The following is a 17,845-nucleotide window of genomic DNA, read 5'->3' as shown; positions in this document are numbered from 1 at the left end:
ATTTCATAAAATTAGCCATAATTTATAACTAAAAGTAGTTATAATTTATATCTAATTTATTTAAATTAGTATAAATATAACAAAAACTATAATAGGTTATCTTTGGAGTTCTGGTTTGTAAACTTCTTCAGGAAAGGAAAAGATGCTATAATAAGTGTTTAATATTGACTATATACACTGTTTGAATAAAGTTATTGGCGCAACAGTTAAGTGCTCAGCTGCTAACCAAAAGGTTGACAGTTCAAACCTACTCAGTAACTCTGGGAGAAAGACCTGGCAATCTGTTTCCGTAAAGAAAATAAAACCCTATGGAGCAGTTCTGCTCTGACATGTGGGGTCACTGCAAGTTGGAAGCAACTTGACAGCACTCAGCCAATAACAACATCATCTTGACTCTAAAGGCCAATGCTAGTAACTCTTAAAAGCCGCTTTAAAAACCCCTTTTCTATATTTGGACAATTTAAAGTAAGTAATGTAGTAAAGCCTGCTCCAAAATACTACATTTTTAAGCAATAAATAGTAGTTAGAATGCAGTTTGGATCCTGAAATTCTTGTGTATAAGGCCATGAGAATACTGACTGTATTTTTTATTGCTGCTGTAACAAATTACCACACACTTAGTGGCTTAAAACAACACAAATTTATTATTGTACAGTTCTTCAGGTTAGAAGTTTGACAAAGCTCTCACTGGGCTAAAATCAGTATGTCAGCAGGGCTGTGTTCCTTCGTGGAGGCTCTAGGGGAGAGTCTGTTTCCTTGCTTTATCGAAGTCTCTAGAAGCCGCCTACATTCCATATGTCATGGCTCCCTTCTTTTGTCTTCAGAGCGAGCAGTGTTGTATCACTGACCATTCTTCCACAGTCATATCCTCCTCCTTTTCTGCTTTTAAGGACCAGTATAGTTATATTGGGCCCACCTGGGTAATCCAGGATCATCTCCCCATTTCAGGGTGGCTATTTTGTCGCTATGAGTCAGAATCGACTCGACGGCAGCAGGTTTGGTTTGGGTTTTTTTAACTGAATCACATCCTTTTGCCATATGATAACATAGCTGCAGATTTTGGAGATTAGGACATGGGCATCTTTTGGGAGTGTCATCATTCTGCCTACCGTACTGACTCTGTATAAACATGTAGCACTGTACCCTAAGATGCCCCTAGTTTTTTTTTTTTTTTTTTTTTTTGCTAAAGAAAGAAATTAATTCTGTGACTTCTAGTCACAGAGCTCTTAGATTTTTCCATGATTTTCCATGGATATCATTTGTGAAAGTATACCAAAATGAAAAAAAAAAGTTATTAATGTGTTATTGCCTTTTGGAATGATACAGTATCAAAAACAAATTGTCTTGCCACATCTTGACACAGTTACCTTAGAATTCCCTAAATCCTAAGAAAGATTGTTGGGTCAGAGTGTATGTAATATCATCAGTTACTGTTATTTATTAGTTAATTCACATGCATATGTTCTACTAAAACAAGGTGAATACCTTCATTTAAAATATAATATTCAAATAGAGAACTCCAGAAATACTATCCTACTCTCTTGGTGCTGCTGTAACAGAAATGCCACAAGTGGATGGCTATAACATACAGAAATTTATTTTTTCTCAGTTTAGGAGGCTGTTGTTGTTAAGTGCTGTCAAGTCGGTTCTGACTCATAGTGACCGTATGTACAACAGAATGAAACACTGCCCAGTCCTGTGCCATCCTCACAGTGACTGCTGTGTTTGAGCCCATTGTTGCAGTCACCGTGTCAATCCATCTCATTGAGGATGTTCCTCTTTTTCACTGATCCTCTACCTTACCAAGCATGATGCCCTTTTCCAGGGACTGGTCCCTCCTGATAACATGTTGAAAGTCTGTAAGACAAAGTCTTGCCATCCTCACTTCCAAGGAGCACTCTGGCTGTACTTCTTCCAAGACAGACTTGTTCGTTCTTCTAGCAGTGCATGGTATATTCAGTATTCTTCACCAGCACCATAATTCAGACACATCAATTCTTCTTTGGTATTCCTTATTCATTGTCCAGCTTTCACATGCATATGAGGCGATTGAAAATACCATGGCTTAGATCAGGTGCACCTTAGTTCTCAAAGTGATGTCTTTCCTTTTCAGCACTTTAAAGAGATCTTTTGCAGCAGATTTGCCCAATGCAGTGTGTCGTTTGATTTCTTGACTGCTGCTTCCATGGGCGTTGATTGTGGATCCAAGAAAAATTAAATCTTTGACAACTTCAATCTTTTCTCCGTTTATCATGATTGTTGCTTATTGGTCCAGTTGGAGGATTTTTGTTTTCTCTAGGTTAGGAGGCTGGAAGTCTGAATTCAGGGCACTGACTCTAGGAGAAGGCTCCCTATTGCCTCTAGGAGAAAACCCTTTTTTAAGTTTCTGTTCCTCGGTTCCTTGGAGATGTTCATGTGCCGTGGCGTGTATTTTCCACCATCTGTGCTTGCTTGCTTCTGTGCCTGATCTGCTCTTTTATATCTTAAAAGTGATTGGCTTAAGAAACATTCTACACCATTATGGCCTCATTAACATAAAAATGAAAAACTGTATTCGCAAATGGGATTATATCCACAGGTACAGGGGTTAGTATTCCAACACACATTTTGGGAAGACACAATTCATTCTCTGACACCTGGGTTATAATCTCCTAACATGAGACAGACTAATGCATATATTTAAGTATTTGGGTAGTAAGCTTTTTATTTCTAATTTCTACAGGGATAAAAATAGATGGATTTGCTATTGTATAGTTCAAGCCCTTTGAGCTCTAGATCAGGATCATATCCATCAACTTTTAGCTGAGAACTGAACAGAACAAAGCACACAACAGAGAAAGCCTGGAGCAGCAGGAGTGAGAGAGCACGTGGATCAGAACGAGGCTAGAGGGATAGAAAGATCCTGGTGCATGTATCATGTATATTTTCCTCATGAGAGCATTATGGAGTCATACAAGGGTTTTAAGCAAGGGGTAGTATGATAAAGTTTCTGTTTTGGAAAGGTCACTCTTGCTGCACTGCTGACCTGATTGGAAGGGGAACCAGAGTGGATGTAGATAGGCCAATTAGGAAACTACTGCAGTTGTCACGTGACAGATGATAGTAGCTTGGATTACAATGGTGATAGTGGAGGTCGAGAGAAGTGGACCAGTGAGAGGTAATTTCATAGGTAAAATAAGATATGATGATAGACTGGATTAAGAGGAGGGGCAGGGAAAAGAAGGGGCTAAGAGTGACTCCTAGGTTTCTCGTTTGTGAAACTGAATGGACAGGGATGCAATCCTTTTGAGATAGGGAACATTGGAAAAGAACCAAACTATTTTTGTTGGGGAGGACCATGAAACACCAGTTTGGTTTGGATATATGAATTTGAAAATACCTTTGAGATATCCAGAAAGATGTCCAATAGGCAGTTGATTAAATGGGTTGGAACTCAGAAGAAAGGTCTGGCCTAGAGAAAGTTAAATTTGCTTGTCACCTTCGTATAGGTGGGAAATCAAATTCAGTGGTTCTTTTCTTTTTTATTGTGCTTTAAGTGAAAGTTTACAATTGAAGTTAGTCTTTCAAACAAAAATTTATGCATAGTTAGGTGACCCTAGTTGCTCTCTCTGTACTATGATAGCACACTCCTCCTTTCCACCCCACATTTCCCATGTCCATTCAGCTAGCTCCTGACCCTCTCTACCTTCTCATCTCGCTTCCAGACAGGAGCTGCCCATTTAGTCTCATGTATCTACTTGAGCTAAGAAGCACACTCTTACACGAGTATCAGTCTAATCTTTGTCTGAAGAGTCGGCCTCGGGAATGGTTTTAGTTTTGGGCTAAAAGAGAGTCTGGGTGCCACGTCTTCCAGGGTCCCCCCAGTCTCAGTCAAACCATTAAGTCTGTCTTTTTGCTAGAATTTGAGTTCTGCACCCAGTTTTCTCCTGCTCTGTCAGGGACTCTGTTGTGTTCTCTGTCAGGGTGGTCATTAATGGTAGCCGGGCACCATCTAGATCTTCTGTTCTCAGGCTGATGAAGTCCCTGGTTTCTGTGGCCGTTTCTATCTGTTGGGCTATTACTTCACTTGTGTCTTTGGTGTTCTTCATTCTCCTTTGCTTCAGGTCGGTTGGGACCAATTGATGCATCTTAGACGGCCGCTTGCTAGCTTTTAACACCCCAGATGCCACTCACCAAAGTGGGATGCAGAACATTTTCTTAATAAACTTTGTTATGCCAGTGGACCTAGATGTCCCCTGAAACCATGGTCCCCAGACCCCTTGCCCCTGCTACTCTGCTCCTTGAAGTGTTTGATTGTATTCAGGAAACTTCTTAGCTTTGGTTTAGTCCAGTTGTGCTGACTTCCCCTGTAGTGTGTGTTGTCCTTTCCTTCATCTAAGATAGTTCTTATCTACTATCTAGTTAGTGAATAACCCTCTCCATCCCTCCCCACCCTCATAACCATCAAAGAATGTTTTTTTCTGTGTTTAAACCTTTTCTTGAGTTTTTATAGTAGTGCTCTTATACAATATTTGACCTTCTGCGACTGAATAAATTCACTCAGCATAATGCCTTTCAGATTCCTCCATGTTATGTTTCACGGATTCATCGTTGTTCTTTATCGTTGTGTAGTATTCCATTGTGTGAATATACCATAATTTGTTTATCCATTCATCTGTTGTTGGGCACCTAGGTTGTTTCCATCTTTTTGCTATTGTGGACAGTGCTGCAGCGAACATGGGTGTGCATATATCTATTCACGTGACAGCTCTTATTTCTCAAGAGTATATTCCAAGGAGCGGGATTGCTGGATTGTATGGTACTTCTATTTTTAGGTTTTTAAGGAAGTGCCAAATTGATTCCAAAGTGATTGTACCATTTTACATTCCCACCAACAGTGTATAAGTGTTCCGGTCTCTCCGCAACCTCTCCAACATTTCTTATTTTGTGTTTTTTGGATTAGTGCTAGCCTTGTTGGGGTGAGATGGTATCTCATTGTAGTTTTGATTTGCAAATCTCTAATGGCTAATGATCATGAGCATTTCCTCATGTGTCTGTTAGCCGCCTGAATGTCGTCTTTGGCGAAGTGCCTGTTCATATCCTTTGCCCATTTTTTAATGGGGTTATTTGTCTTTTTGTTGTTGAAGTTTTGCAGTATCTTGTAGATTTTAGAGATTAGACGCTGATCGGATTTGTCATAGCCAAAATTTTTTTCCCTGTCTGTAGGTTGTCTTTTGACTCTTTTAGTGAAGTCTTTTGGTGAGCGTAAGTGTTTGATTTTTAGGAGCTCCCAGTTATCTAGTTTCTCTTCTGGTGTTTGTGTATTGTTACTTATGATTTGTATTCTGTTTATGCTGTGTATCAGGGCTCCTAGCATTGTCACTATTTTTTCTTCTATGATCTTTATCATTTTCGATTTTATATTTAGGTCTTTGATCCATTTTGAGTTAGTTTTTGTGCATGGTGTGAGGTATGGGTCTTGTTTCAGTTTTTTGCAGATGGATATCCAGTTATGCCAGCACCATTTGTTAAAGAGACTGTCTTTTCCCCAATTAATGGACTTTGGGCCTTTGTCAAATATCAGCTGCTCATAGGTGGATGAATTTACGTCTGGATTCTTAATTCTGTTCCATTGGTCCATGTATCTGTTGTTGTTCCAGTACCAGGCAGTTTTGACTACCTTGACGGTATAATAGGTTCTAAAATCAGGTAGTGTGAGGCCTCCCACTTTGTTCTTCTTCTTGAGTAATGCTTTAGTTATTCCGGGGCCTCTTCCCTTTCCATCTGAAGTTGGTGATTTGTTTCTCCATCTCATTAAAAAATGCTGTTGGACAAATTCAGTGGTTCTTGAACTTGAGTCGCAGATCCCCATAACTAGGCATTTTGATGTATTTTAATCTTCACAAGTGACTTTAAAATGCAGCCAGGATTCTCTGCTCTCACCACTTTTTTTTATCAATGTCTCTCTTTTCCTGCTAATGAGATTTATTGTGGTTGTCTGTTTATATTCATTTTGTATAGATACCATTTACTCATATCTCTATCTGGATGTCTCCTAGCCCTTTATCTCTGACCATGATAGTTCTCCTTCCCTCTAGTCTTCGATTTTCAATTTTTACAGTTCACGTCTATTTGGATGTCTCACCATTACTTCAAATGCAACATGTCCCAAACCAAACACATTGTCGTTGCAGCTTTTTCCCATTTCTCTCATTTGTATCATTATTTTTTTCAAATCACCCAATTTAGAAACTTTGATGTCTTACAGCTGTTAACACCATGAATTCATGCTCTTAGATTGGGATGTTGCAGTGGGCTGGGACACAATGTAAAGAGTGAGTTTAGGAGTCAGACTAGGGTTTAAAACCTGGCTTCTCCACTTATTAGGTATAAGACGTTGGACCCTTAACTTCTCTGACTGTTTCCTTATATATAAGATGGGGATAGTACTCCCTGCCTTTTAAGGTTGTTGTGAACTAGCAATAATTTATAAGCGACTTAGTACAGTACATAGAAAATAAAGGATATTCAGTAAACGATTAATTTTGTTACCATTAACTGATCTCCTTGCCTTTAACTTCCTCTCTCCTTCTTCTATTCTGTTTGCTACACATTACTTTTTTTTTTAGAATGCTGGTATTGCATATATAGTCTCACTTTCCTTTTCTCTGTTTAATTCACTGTATGCATCTTTAGAAATTTCTTAAATCATTTTAGCAACAAGGTAAGTGTCTTAGTCATTTAGTGCTACTATAACAGAAATACCACAAGTGGATGGTTTTAACAAAGAGTTTATTCTCTCACGGTCCAGTAGGCTAAAAGTCCAGGTGAATGCTTTCTCTGTCGGCTTTGGAGGAAGGTCCATGTCATCAGTCTTCCCTTGGTCTGGGAGCTTCTCTCTGCAGGAACCCCAGGTCCAAAGGACGTGCTCTTCTCCTGGCACTGTTCTCTTAGTGATATGAAGTTCCTATGTGTCTCTGCTGATTTCTCTTTTATATCTCAAAAGAGACTGGCTTAAGACACTATCTAATCTTGTAGACCTCATCAGTATATCTGCAGCTAATGCATCTTATTATATCATAGTGATAGAATTTACAACACATAAGGAAATCATATCAGATTACAAAATGATACACAATCATACACTACTGGGAATCATGACCCAGCCAAGTTGACGTATATTTTTGGGGGACACAATCCAATCCATGACAGGGAATAGATAAATAAAATATTCCCCAAATATGCTAGACCCTTCAGATCTGCTTAGCTGAACAATCTGGTTTGACGAATAGTTTCATAATTTAGAGACACTCAGGTTCATGAAATCCATAAAAACACGCCAAAGTCCAACATCAATGATTTTACAAAAATTATTTGTATCACTGCCATTCTCTACTAATACAATTTTGTGTATTTTTAAAGAGAACTCTCACTGTAGCTATTGTTGACTAGGTCTTATTTTCCCTCCTCGTAAGCTTTTTGAGCGCTAGGGGTTTGTCTTATTCATAATTTTCTATTTTCTCCCCATCTCAGCCTCCACCCAAGCTTAGCACAGGGTCTTATATATCATGGATGTTTAATAAATGTTTGTTGCTTTTCAGTATGTCTTTCCTCTACTCAGGAATTGTCTTAGTCATCTAGTACTGCTCTAACAAGTGGGTGGCTTTAACAAAGATAAATTTTTTTCACTATACTGGAAATCATGGCCCAGCCAAACTGATACACACATTTTTGGGGGGACATAATTAAATCCATGAGATTCCACCCTTTGTCCCCCCCAAAATTACATCCTTGCAACATACAAAACATATTCAGCCCATCATAAATAGCAAAAGTCTTAACTCCAAGTCCAGAATCCAAAAATTCCTCTTCATCTGTGAAATCTAGAATACAAATTATCTGCTTCTAAAGGTGCAATGGCGGAACAGGCACAAGCTAGACATTTCCGTTACAAATGGGAGAAACTGGAGGGAAAGAAGGGATAACAGGCACCAAGCAAGTCAGCAGAATACTTTAGCCCTCAAGGCTTTGAAAATAATCCTCTGTTCTCAGAGACAGTTTACACAATGGCCCTGCCCTCCAGACTCTAGGTATTGGCCATACTCTCCAGATTCTAAGTGGAGGCCCCTTGGCCCTGGGCTTCAGCTCTGCCTTCCAGGCCCACTGGGACAGCAACTCTGCTCTGTTGGCTTCAGGCCCACCATTCTCCTAGTCCATCTGAGTGGCGACTCCACCCTTAGAAACACCAGAGGCCGTGACTCCACCCTTTGAAACCCTAGAGGCCACAGCCATACCTTTTGAGACTGAGGCAGCTCAGCTTCTTGTGTCCCTTGTCTCTTCAGCTTCTGCTTCCTGTGGCCTCTCAGCCCTTGGGCCTCATGCCCACATCTGCCCTGCTGGGGCAAGTGTTCCAAAGCTCTATAGCACCACCAGTAGGTGCCTGGAGGCACCCTACTCTGCCAGGAAGCCTCCTGCACACAGGCACTCAGCTCTGTTGCTCCTTGGGTCAGCTACAGTGCCGTCTCACACTGGTCTCCTGGTTCTGCTGCTGCAGGTTCTCTGCTGCTGCAGGTCCTCTGCTGCTGCAGGTCCTCTGCTGCTGCAGGTCCTCTGCCGCTGCCACTTCTCTATCCATTCACAGTTTCAAAACCGCTTCCACATTTTAGGTATCTGTTAGAGCAGCACCCCACTCCCAGTACCAAATTCTGTCTTAGTCATCTAGTACTGCTCTAACAGATACTACAAGTTTATGGCTTTAACAGAGAAATTTATTTTCACAATACTGGAAATCATGGCCCAGCCAAACTGATAACACACATTTTTGCGGGGACATAGTTCAATCCATGACAGGAATGTATTGTGGGTTCTTACTGATCACATTGTGTTAACTCATATAGTTAGGACAACATATCCAGCCCCACGCATCCAGCCTGATTTCCCACTACTTTACTTTAGACTCCACTTGAGTTAATTTGATCTTTGAAATGTCATTATAAATATCACTCAATGCTTTGCTCATACTGTTCTTTGGATCTGAAATGCGCCCATCACTCTTCCTACCCATTTGTTAGCTCAGTTTGAGTTCTGCCTCTTCTGTGAGGGGTGCCCCAACAACCCTGCCTATGCTTATGATTTCCCTTCTTTGAATTCCTAGCATTTGCATTCTGTGCTGTATAATTCACCTATTAATTATATCTGATCTTGATTATAGAGGAATTTCCTCATGTGAAATGTAAGAACAGTACTATCTACCTCACAAAATTATATGGAGGTGACATGAAATAGAGTACAAGAAAGCACTTTTTAAGCTGTAAAGTACTATGCACATCTTGTTGTTTATAGTTTTCTTTTTTTTTTATGTTACAGTCTCCTTGAGGATAGAAATTATATCTAGTAGCTTTTGTATTTTTTATAAAGATCCTAGGCAGTGCTAGATATATGGTAAATGTTCATGAAATATGCATTGACTGGATAACCTAATCTTAAATGTATTTTTTCTTCTAGGAGCTATTCATCACTAATGAAAGTTGAGAATATGTCTTCAAATCAGGTATATTCAAGTTATTTGCTGTTATGTACCTTTAAACAAATCACTAAGGGTTTGTAATAATTGAGCCACTAGTCATTATTGATTTGCATGTTGCAAATAACTTGACATGATTTGGCAGCTGTAGGACTAGGACTATTAAATTTGTTAGATAAGAGCTGTGAGATGTTCTCATGTGTCTCTGTTTAAGTAGAACACCTCATGGAAAGAGATCACCATATCTCGTCTACTGTGAAGTGTTGTTCTGTTGGTGTTTATAGGCCTTTCTTCCATTCCTTTTTTCCCTCTTTTCTATTGAAGGCATGAAAAAGTACCTTTTATTTTCTATGGAGCCCTGGTGGCACAGTGATTAAGAGCTTGGCTGCTAACCAAAAGGTTCGGCAGTTTGAATCCACCGGCCACTCCTTGGAAACCCTATGGAGCAGTTCTGCTCTGTCCTATAGGGTCGCTATGAGTCAGAGTCGACAGCAGTAGGTTTGGTTTTTGGTTTTATAGTCATGTGATGATAGACTCTATTGTAATAAAGGCAAGGACAAAATTATCACCTACAATTAAAATAAAAGTATAAACCCTGAGATCTTATATTATAGCCTAAGGGACAGAATTAGTTCTTTGTGTTCCTCAGGACCTAGAATAAGGAGAAATGGTGATCTATAACATAGTACTGAAAGGATCTTCTTAACATTCACAACTAATTATTTTATTGGAATTGTGTTAGAGATTTAGAGCCCATTAGGACTGTCTTTCCCAAAACTTACTTTGAAGTATATGGAGATAGCGCTGTTTAACTATTATTGAACATTCTTTGCAGGAAATGGAAACTGGGTGGATATATTTGGGATATTGCATGTATTATAGTATAGTTGACAAGTATATATGCTTTATATTTGTGTTCAGTATGGTAGCCCCTAATTACATGTGGTTATTTATATTTAAATTAATTAAATTTAAATTAAAAACTCAGTTATACTAACCATATATGACTAGTGACTGTCATATTGAACAGCGCAAATATCGAACATTTTCATCATTGCAGAAAGTACTGTTAACAGTGCTGTTTAGATATGTGGAAATAATTAACAGAATTTAAGATCCCTTAAGGATCATCCAGTCAAGTCCCATATTTAGTGAATTGGAATCGTTAATAGGATTTAGGTCTTGTTCATATATCCTTCTAAAAATGAATAAGAGCATCCTTATCCTCATCTCTATGAGAACTGAATTTATGAGGCTCCTTCATGAATCAGAGAAATATCTTTATAATTTATTCCTGAAAAATTCTAGAGTGGCATCATGTAATTAAATAGAGCCTTGAATTTGAAGTATAAGACTTAGGTCCTGAGTTCAAATGTAAATGGTCATTTACTAATTGGGTAAACCTAGTAAAGTTATTTAACCTCTCTGAAGGAGTATTCACCAACAATACAATGGTACATACTACTTCACAGGACCATTCTAAGGTTTAAACAAGGGCATACATGTTAAAGTCCTTCCTCGACTCTGTCATCATATGAATATTTAAAAAAAAAAAACCTGTTTTTGTTTGTCATATTCTGACTCATAGCAACCCTGTAGGTCAATTCTGACTCATAGCGATGCAATAGGAGAAAGTAGAACTTCCCTATAGGGTTTCGAAGACTGTAATCTTTACAAAAACAGTCTGCCATATCTTTCTTCCTTGGAGCAGCAGCTGGTGGGTTCGAACCAGCCAAGTGCTTAACCGCTGCACCGCCGGGGCTCGTTTGTATGAATATAAGTGGTCACTATTATTCCTTATCCATATGTCTCTAGTTACTGTTGTCCCTAATGTATCTATATCAAAATATGTTGTTGTTAGGTGCTGTTAAGTCGGTTCCGACTCATAGCAAACCTATGTACAACAGAAGGAAGCACTGCCCAGTCCCGCACCATCCTCACAATCGTTGTTGTGCTTGAGCCCATTGTTGCAGCCACTGTGTGAATCCATCTCGTCCAGGGTCTTCTTTTTTTTCACTGACCCTCTACTTTACCAAGCATGATGTCCTTCTCCAGGGGCTGGTCTCTCCTAATAACATGTCCAAAGTATGTAAGATAAAGTCTCGCCATCCTTGCTCCTAATGAGCATTCTGACTGTACTTCTTCCAAGACAGATTTGTTTTTCTGGCATTCCGTGGTATATTCAGTATTCTTTGCCACACCGTAATTCAAAGGCATCAATTCTTCTTCGGTGTTCCTTAGTCATTGTCCAGCTTTCACATGCATATGAGGCAGTTGAAAACACCATCCTTTGGGTCAGGTGTACCTTAGTCCTTAAAGTGACATCTTTGCTTTTTGACAGTTTAAAGAGGTCTTTTGCTGCAGATTTACCTAGTGCCATGCGTCATTTGATTTCGTGACTGCTGCTTCCATGGGCATTGATTGTGGATCCAAGTAAAATGAAATCCTTGACAACTTCAGTCTTTGTTTATCACGATGTTGCTTATTGGTTCAGTTGTGAGGATTTTGGTTTTCTTTGTTGAGGTGTAATCCATTCTGAAGGTCTTTGATCTTCGTCAGTAAGTGCTTCAAGTCCTCTTCACTTTCAGCAAGCAAGGTTGTGTCGTCTGCATATCACAGGTTGTTGATGAGTCTTCCTCCAATCCTGATGCCCTGTTCTTCATATAGTTCAGCTTCTCAGATTATTTGCTCAGCACACAGATTGAATAAGTATGGTGAAAGGATACAACCCTGATGCGCACCTTTCTTGACTTTAAACCACGCAGTATCCCCTTGTTCTGTTCGAACAACTGCCTCTTGGTCTATGTACAGATTCCTCATTGGGCACAATTAATTGTTCTGGAATTCCTGTTCTTATCCATAATTTGTTATGATCCACACATTTGAATGCCTTTGTATAATCAATAAAACACAGGTAAACATCTTTCTTATATTCTCTGCTTTCAGCCAGGATCCATCTCACATCAGCAGTGATATCCCTTGTTCTACAACCTCTTCTGAATCTGGCTTGAATTTCTGGCAGTTCCCTGTCAGTGTACTGCTGCAACCGCTTTTGAATGATATTCAGCAAAATTGTACTTGCATGTGATATTAATGATATTGTTTGATAATTTCTGTATTCTGTTGGATCTCCTTTCTTTGGAATGGGTACAAATATGGCTCTCTTCCAGTTGGTTGGTCAAGTAGCTGTCTTCCAAATTTCTTGGCATAGATGAGTGAGTGCTTCCAGCATTGCATCCATTTGTTGAAACATCCCAATTGGTATTCTCTCAGTTCCTGGAGGCTTGTGTGTTGCCAATGCCTTCAGTGCAGCTTGGACCTCTTCCTTCAGTACCATTGGTTCTTGATCATATGCCACCTCCTGAAATGGTTGAACGTCAACCAGTTCTTTTTGGTACAGTGACTGTATATTCCTTCCATCTTCTTTTGATGCTTCCTGCATTGTTTAATATTTTCCCAGTAATATCCATCAGTATTGTAACTCGAGGCTTGAATTTTTTCTTCAGTTCTTTCAGCTTGAGAAATGCCAAGCATGTTCCTCCCTTTTGGTTTTCTGTCTCCAGGTGTTCGCACATTTCAGTATAATACTTTACTTTGTCTTCTTGAGCTGCCCTTTGAAATCTTCTGTTCAGGTCTTTTACTTCATCATTTCTTTCACTTTGGGTACTCTGTGCTCAAGAGCAGGTTTCAAAGTCTCTTCTGACATCCATTTTGGTCATTTGTTTCTTTCCTTTCTTTTTAATGACCTCTTACTTTCTTAATGTATGCTGCCCTTGATGTCATTCGACAACTAATCTGGTTTCGGTCATTAGTTTAATGCGTAAAATCTATTCTGGAGATGGTCTGTAATTTCAGATGGGATATACTCAAGGTTGTACTTTGGCTTTCGTGGACTCGTTCTAATTTTCTTTAGCTTCAACTTGAACTGGCATATGAGCAATTGATGGTCTTTTCCACAGTTGGCCCCTGGCCTTGTTCTGACTGATGATAATTGAGCTTTTGCATTGTCTCTTTCCACCAGTGTAGCTGATTTAATTCCTGTGTATTCTGTCTGGCGAGATCATCGTGTATAGTTGCTGCTTATGTTGTTGAAAAAAAGGTATTTGCAATGAAGAAGTCGTTGGTCTTGCATAATTCTGTCATGTGATCACCAAGGCCATATTTTGCAATTACCGATCCTTCTTTGTTTCCAACTTTCACATTCCAATCACCAGTAATTATCAGTGCATCTTGATTGCATGTTTGATCAATTTCAGATTGCAGAAGTTGGTAAAAATCTTCAGTTTCTTCATCTTTGGCCTTAGTGGTTGGTGCGTAAATTTGAATAATAGTTGTATTAACTGGTTTTCCTTGTAGGCATATGGATATTATCCTGTCGCTAACAGCATCGCTAACATACACATCATCTTTTGATCCACCGTGTGTCTGTCAGTTTGTTATACTGTGGTGGCTTGTGTGTTGCTGTGATATTGGAAGCTTTGCCACCAGTATTTCAAATACCAAAGGAGTTACTGTTGGTGGACAGCTTTCAGTTGAACTTCCAGACTAAGACAGACTAGGAAGAAGGACTGGCAGCCTGCTTCTGAAAAAACTGACCAGTGAAAACCTTATGAATAGCAGCAGAACATTGTCTGATACAGTGCCAGAGGATGAGCCTCTCAGATTGGAAGGCACTCAAAATACTACCGGGGAAGGGCTGCCTCCTCAAAGTAGAGTCGACCTTAATGCCGTGGTTGGAGTAAAGCTTTCAGGAGCTTTATCTGCTGATGTGGCCTGACTTAAAACAAGAAGAAACAACTGCAAACACCATTAAAATTGGAAGATGGAATGTACAAAGTACGCATCTGGGAAAATTAGAAGTCATCAAAAATGAAATGGAAAGCATAAAGATCAATATCCTAGTGATATGTTAGTGAGCTCAGTATATATATTAGTGAGCTGAAATGGACTGGTACTGGCCCTTTTGAATCAGACAATCATATGGTCTACTATGCCAGGAATGACAAATTGAAGAGGAATTGCATTGCGTTCATTGTCAAAAAGAATATTTCAAGATCTTTCCTGGCACCCGTATTGTGTTAAGACCTTAGGCATTTTCATTCCCACAATTGTGGAGTTTAAAACACACATAAATAGTATCTGATTAGTGACAGGTGTTAAAAAGCTCCAGGATTAGGAAATGGAATTTGTAGGGCAAATTCCTTTGTCTCCCTCTATTGCTTTCGACTCTTATTCCTGTGCTCCACATTTGAATCAGGTTCAGGTTTCCTGTGGAAGTTCTGTGCTAGTTGTTTTTATTCTGTCAGTGGAAAGGCTGTTAGAACTTTTTTTTTTTTTTTAATCGTACTTCAAAAAGATAGGCTTCAGTTCTGTCTTGTAACCATCTTCAGTTAATGGGATACAGACCTTTTATCATCTAATTTGATAGTATAATCAGTTGATTGTTAGTTAAAAGCTATTGTTCATGTAAGAGAGGACTTGGTTTTTAATTAAGCTTATACAAGTTCATCAGGAACAATATTAGTCTTTCACTCTGAAGTTGGTTTTAATTTTGAGCTTTTGGTCTCCTATTTAGAATAATTCTCTTCGATTTGTACTTTGTAATCCTTCTAAATTTAGTATCAGGAACCATAAACAATTACTTTTAACATTCCTTTATTTGCTTATCACTTTATAAATGGATGACAGGAAACTTCTTTGTTTTACTGAGGAGCATACCGACTCTTAAAGTAAAAAGGCTCTCAAATATAAAAATTGTACAAATAAAGTCTTTCGGGTCTCAGATACTTTTTTAAAAGTTACGGTAACATAGGTCCCCAAACCACATAGGAACTCTTTGCAAATCTTACTCACAGCCGTTACAGGGAATAATGGACTTTCATTGTCACCAACCTAATTATCTTAACAAGTTTTTCATCCTCAGTGTTTGGGATCTAAAGCATACATCATATGATGACTCTTTCAAACATCACTAGCGCTATTATTTCCACTTAGGACCCCAGGGCAGCCACAGTCCATGTACCTGGGTATAATATAAACACTAGTCTGCTCTTTTTATAATTATCTAAAGCATTTTTTACTGTAGCCTCAGTTGTGCCAATTGAAAGGAAGCATAGAAAGAACCACTGAATGAAAATGGAGACAAAACCAAACCAGACCTCACAGAAACATTGTTTTCTACTTGTATCTCATATTTCTCTGTCCATTTTTAATAGGAGCTGATAAGAAAGAGAAAAGCATATATACCTGTAAACTTTTGTAATCTCCCTTTCTCTAATAACAACTTCTCTGGTGTAAGCAATGGGAAAGAAATAGAAGGTGAAACAAATGACCTGGTCAAGTTGACTTTTTAAAGCAAATGTACCAGAATGGATACTATTAAGTGAATGGTAGCATTCAGAATAGTTTGCTTAGGGTGTTCACTAGCTCAGGAAGGAGTCTGGAGCTCTACTTTTGTACTTGGTCTTCAGGACTTGTTTATAAGCCACATGCCATCAGTCCCTTTATATACTGTCACAGAAGGTTGTTTGTTTTGTTTTAACTCAAAAACTTGGCAAGCTGGCTGACTTGATAATTAGCCTATATTTAGCTCCCTAATTAACTATTCCTCTTAAAAACAAAACAACAACAAAAAAAGCTATCTTTGAAGTGACAGATCTGTGACAACTTTGAGGCACAAAATAATGGAATTTGGGCTCACAAAATAGCTCTAAAAGAAGAATGCCAAAAATATTTTGTGTATTGCCAGCATTGTTGGCATATGGGTATTGGTATGCTATTTGATTGCATATTATGCTATATTTTGTTTAAGTTGTTACAGTCCTCTATTAAGTCATTTGGGCCTTATTTGATAATTTAGAAATCATCGGTCACTTGTTACTGTGTAATTAAGTTATGTAACGACATCTTAGAGAATATAGCTGCTAGTCCAGCTATCCCAAGCAGCTAACAATTTAAGATAGAGAAGAAATGATGTGTGGGTTTTATTATTTTACTTTTTACTCTCTGAATTCTGAAATCAGGGTTGAGAAGGAAATGTTTGTTAAGGCTAATTGTAAATTTTAAAAACAGTTATTTTCAAGGCTTTTATGGTTTTACTTTTCTTGTTTCCTACAGGACGGCAATGATTCAGATGAATTCATGTGAATGGAGAAAAGGACCTTTGAAAGATGTGAATTTAGGGACAGTTGCAGACGTCTTGATTTCAGCTATGTTCTGAATTATAAAAAGCAAACAACCAAAATTCTACCTTGATTCTACACAAATATTATTAATTTTGGAAATTTAAAAAATATAGTTCTCTTTTTTGCTGACAGAAAAGGATCAGATATAAGTAATACAATTGAACTCGCAGACAGCATAGAACTTCAGGAAAGTGAAAATATTTTTGTCAGAACATGTCTTGGTTATCTCCTGAAAGTTGGCTGCCCTTGTTTTTTAGGTAGACTTTAGAAAGAACCAACTCTGAAAAATACTTCTTTTACTTGATCTGTCCCTGAAAGACGATGTCCTGAAAAGCTTTTCATATTCTTAAAATATCTTCCCCTCGTGAAGAAGAATGTGTTGGTGGGCAATAAATGTGAGTCTTCCCCCACCCCTGATTTCCTGATTAGAAAAAAATGGCACATAAGCATATGGGTTTTAAAGATGATAGTGTTACCTTCAGAAGACTGCTGGCTTCAATACTCACGTTCCGTGTGTTGTCTGAGTCTGTTAGCACAGTGACCATCAGACTCAGAGCTTGTCGTAGTTTCTGTAGCCTTGCTTTCTTAGAGTGAGAGCCTCCATCTTAGAACCATCCTACTAAATAGTTGGTGTTAATCATGGTTGGGCCTGTGTAAGTTTTTACCTGAGCACCGAGTAACTCAAGCCATGTATTACAACTTCCAGGCTCTGGAGTAATTTCTCAGCAGCAGGGTGAGAAATAGAAAAGGGTTCTCTGTGAATCATTTTGGAAATGTAAGTTACCTGATTTTTGTCTTGGGATGCAGCATGAAGCAAAAGTCCACATTGTAATTATGATTTTTTAGAAATAATCAAGTATTTCACTAGCCAGCCAAGTAATTTGTTTATCTGTCTTGAAATAAGATTTTTTTTTTTTTTTAGTTGTAACCTGAGAGTTCGGATTTCTCAGTTGCAGATTTAGGGATTTAAGATGTAACATTGCTACTTATTTGAACTGCTGTCCAATGTGATTCTGAGTAGAAGATATATTTTTATTGTAGCATTTAAGGCAAGCCCTGTAGAAAGAGAGGAAGCAAAACACTGAAAGGGAAAGAGAACAAAGCCTGCAGGACAGGAGGGATTCCAGTTCATATTTTAACTGCACTCAGAACTCCACGT

General features: G+C 38.6%; 1 protein-coding gene across 3 annotated transcripts in view; it reads left to right on the top strand.

Moving 5' to 3' along the window:
- Positions 1–17,555, top strand: part of CCDC25 (coiled-coil domain containing 25) — a 50,191-nt gene extending 32,636 nt beyond the window's left edge. For all 3 annotated transcript variants that reach the window (XM_012557232.2, XM_023736725.1, XM_023736726.1), the window contains 2 exons: positions 9,484–9,529; positions 16,619–17,555. In XM_012557232.2, coding sequence (XP_012412686.1) covers positions 9,484–9,529; positions 16,619–16,648 — 76 coding nt within the window. In that variant the 3' untranslated portion in view covers positions 16,649–17,555. The remainder of the gene's footprint in view (positions 1–9,483; positions 9,530–16,618) is intronic.
- The last annotated feature ends 290 nt before the right edge of the window (positions 17,556–17,845 follow it).

The sequence above is a fragment of the Trichechus manatus genome, unplaced genomic scaffold (assembly GCF_000243295.1).
Source record: "Trichechus manatus latirostris isolate Lorelei unplaced genomic scaffold, TriManLat1.0 scaffold00091, whole genome shotgun sequence".
NCBI classification, from domain to species: domain Eukaryota; kingdom Metazoa; phylum Chordata; class Mammalia; order Sirenia; family Trichechidae; genus Trichechus; species Trichechus manatus.
This window is presented reverse-complemented; position numbering and strand designations above follow the sequence as displayed.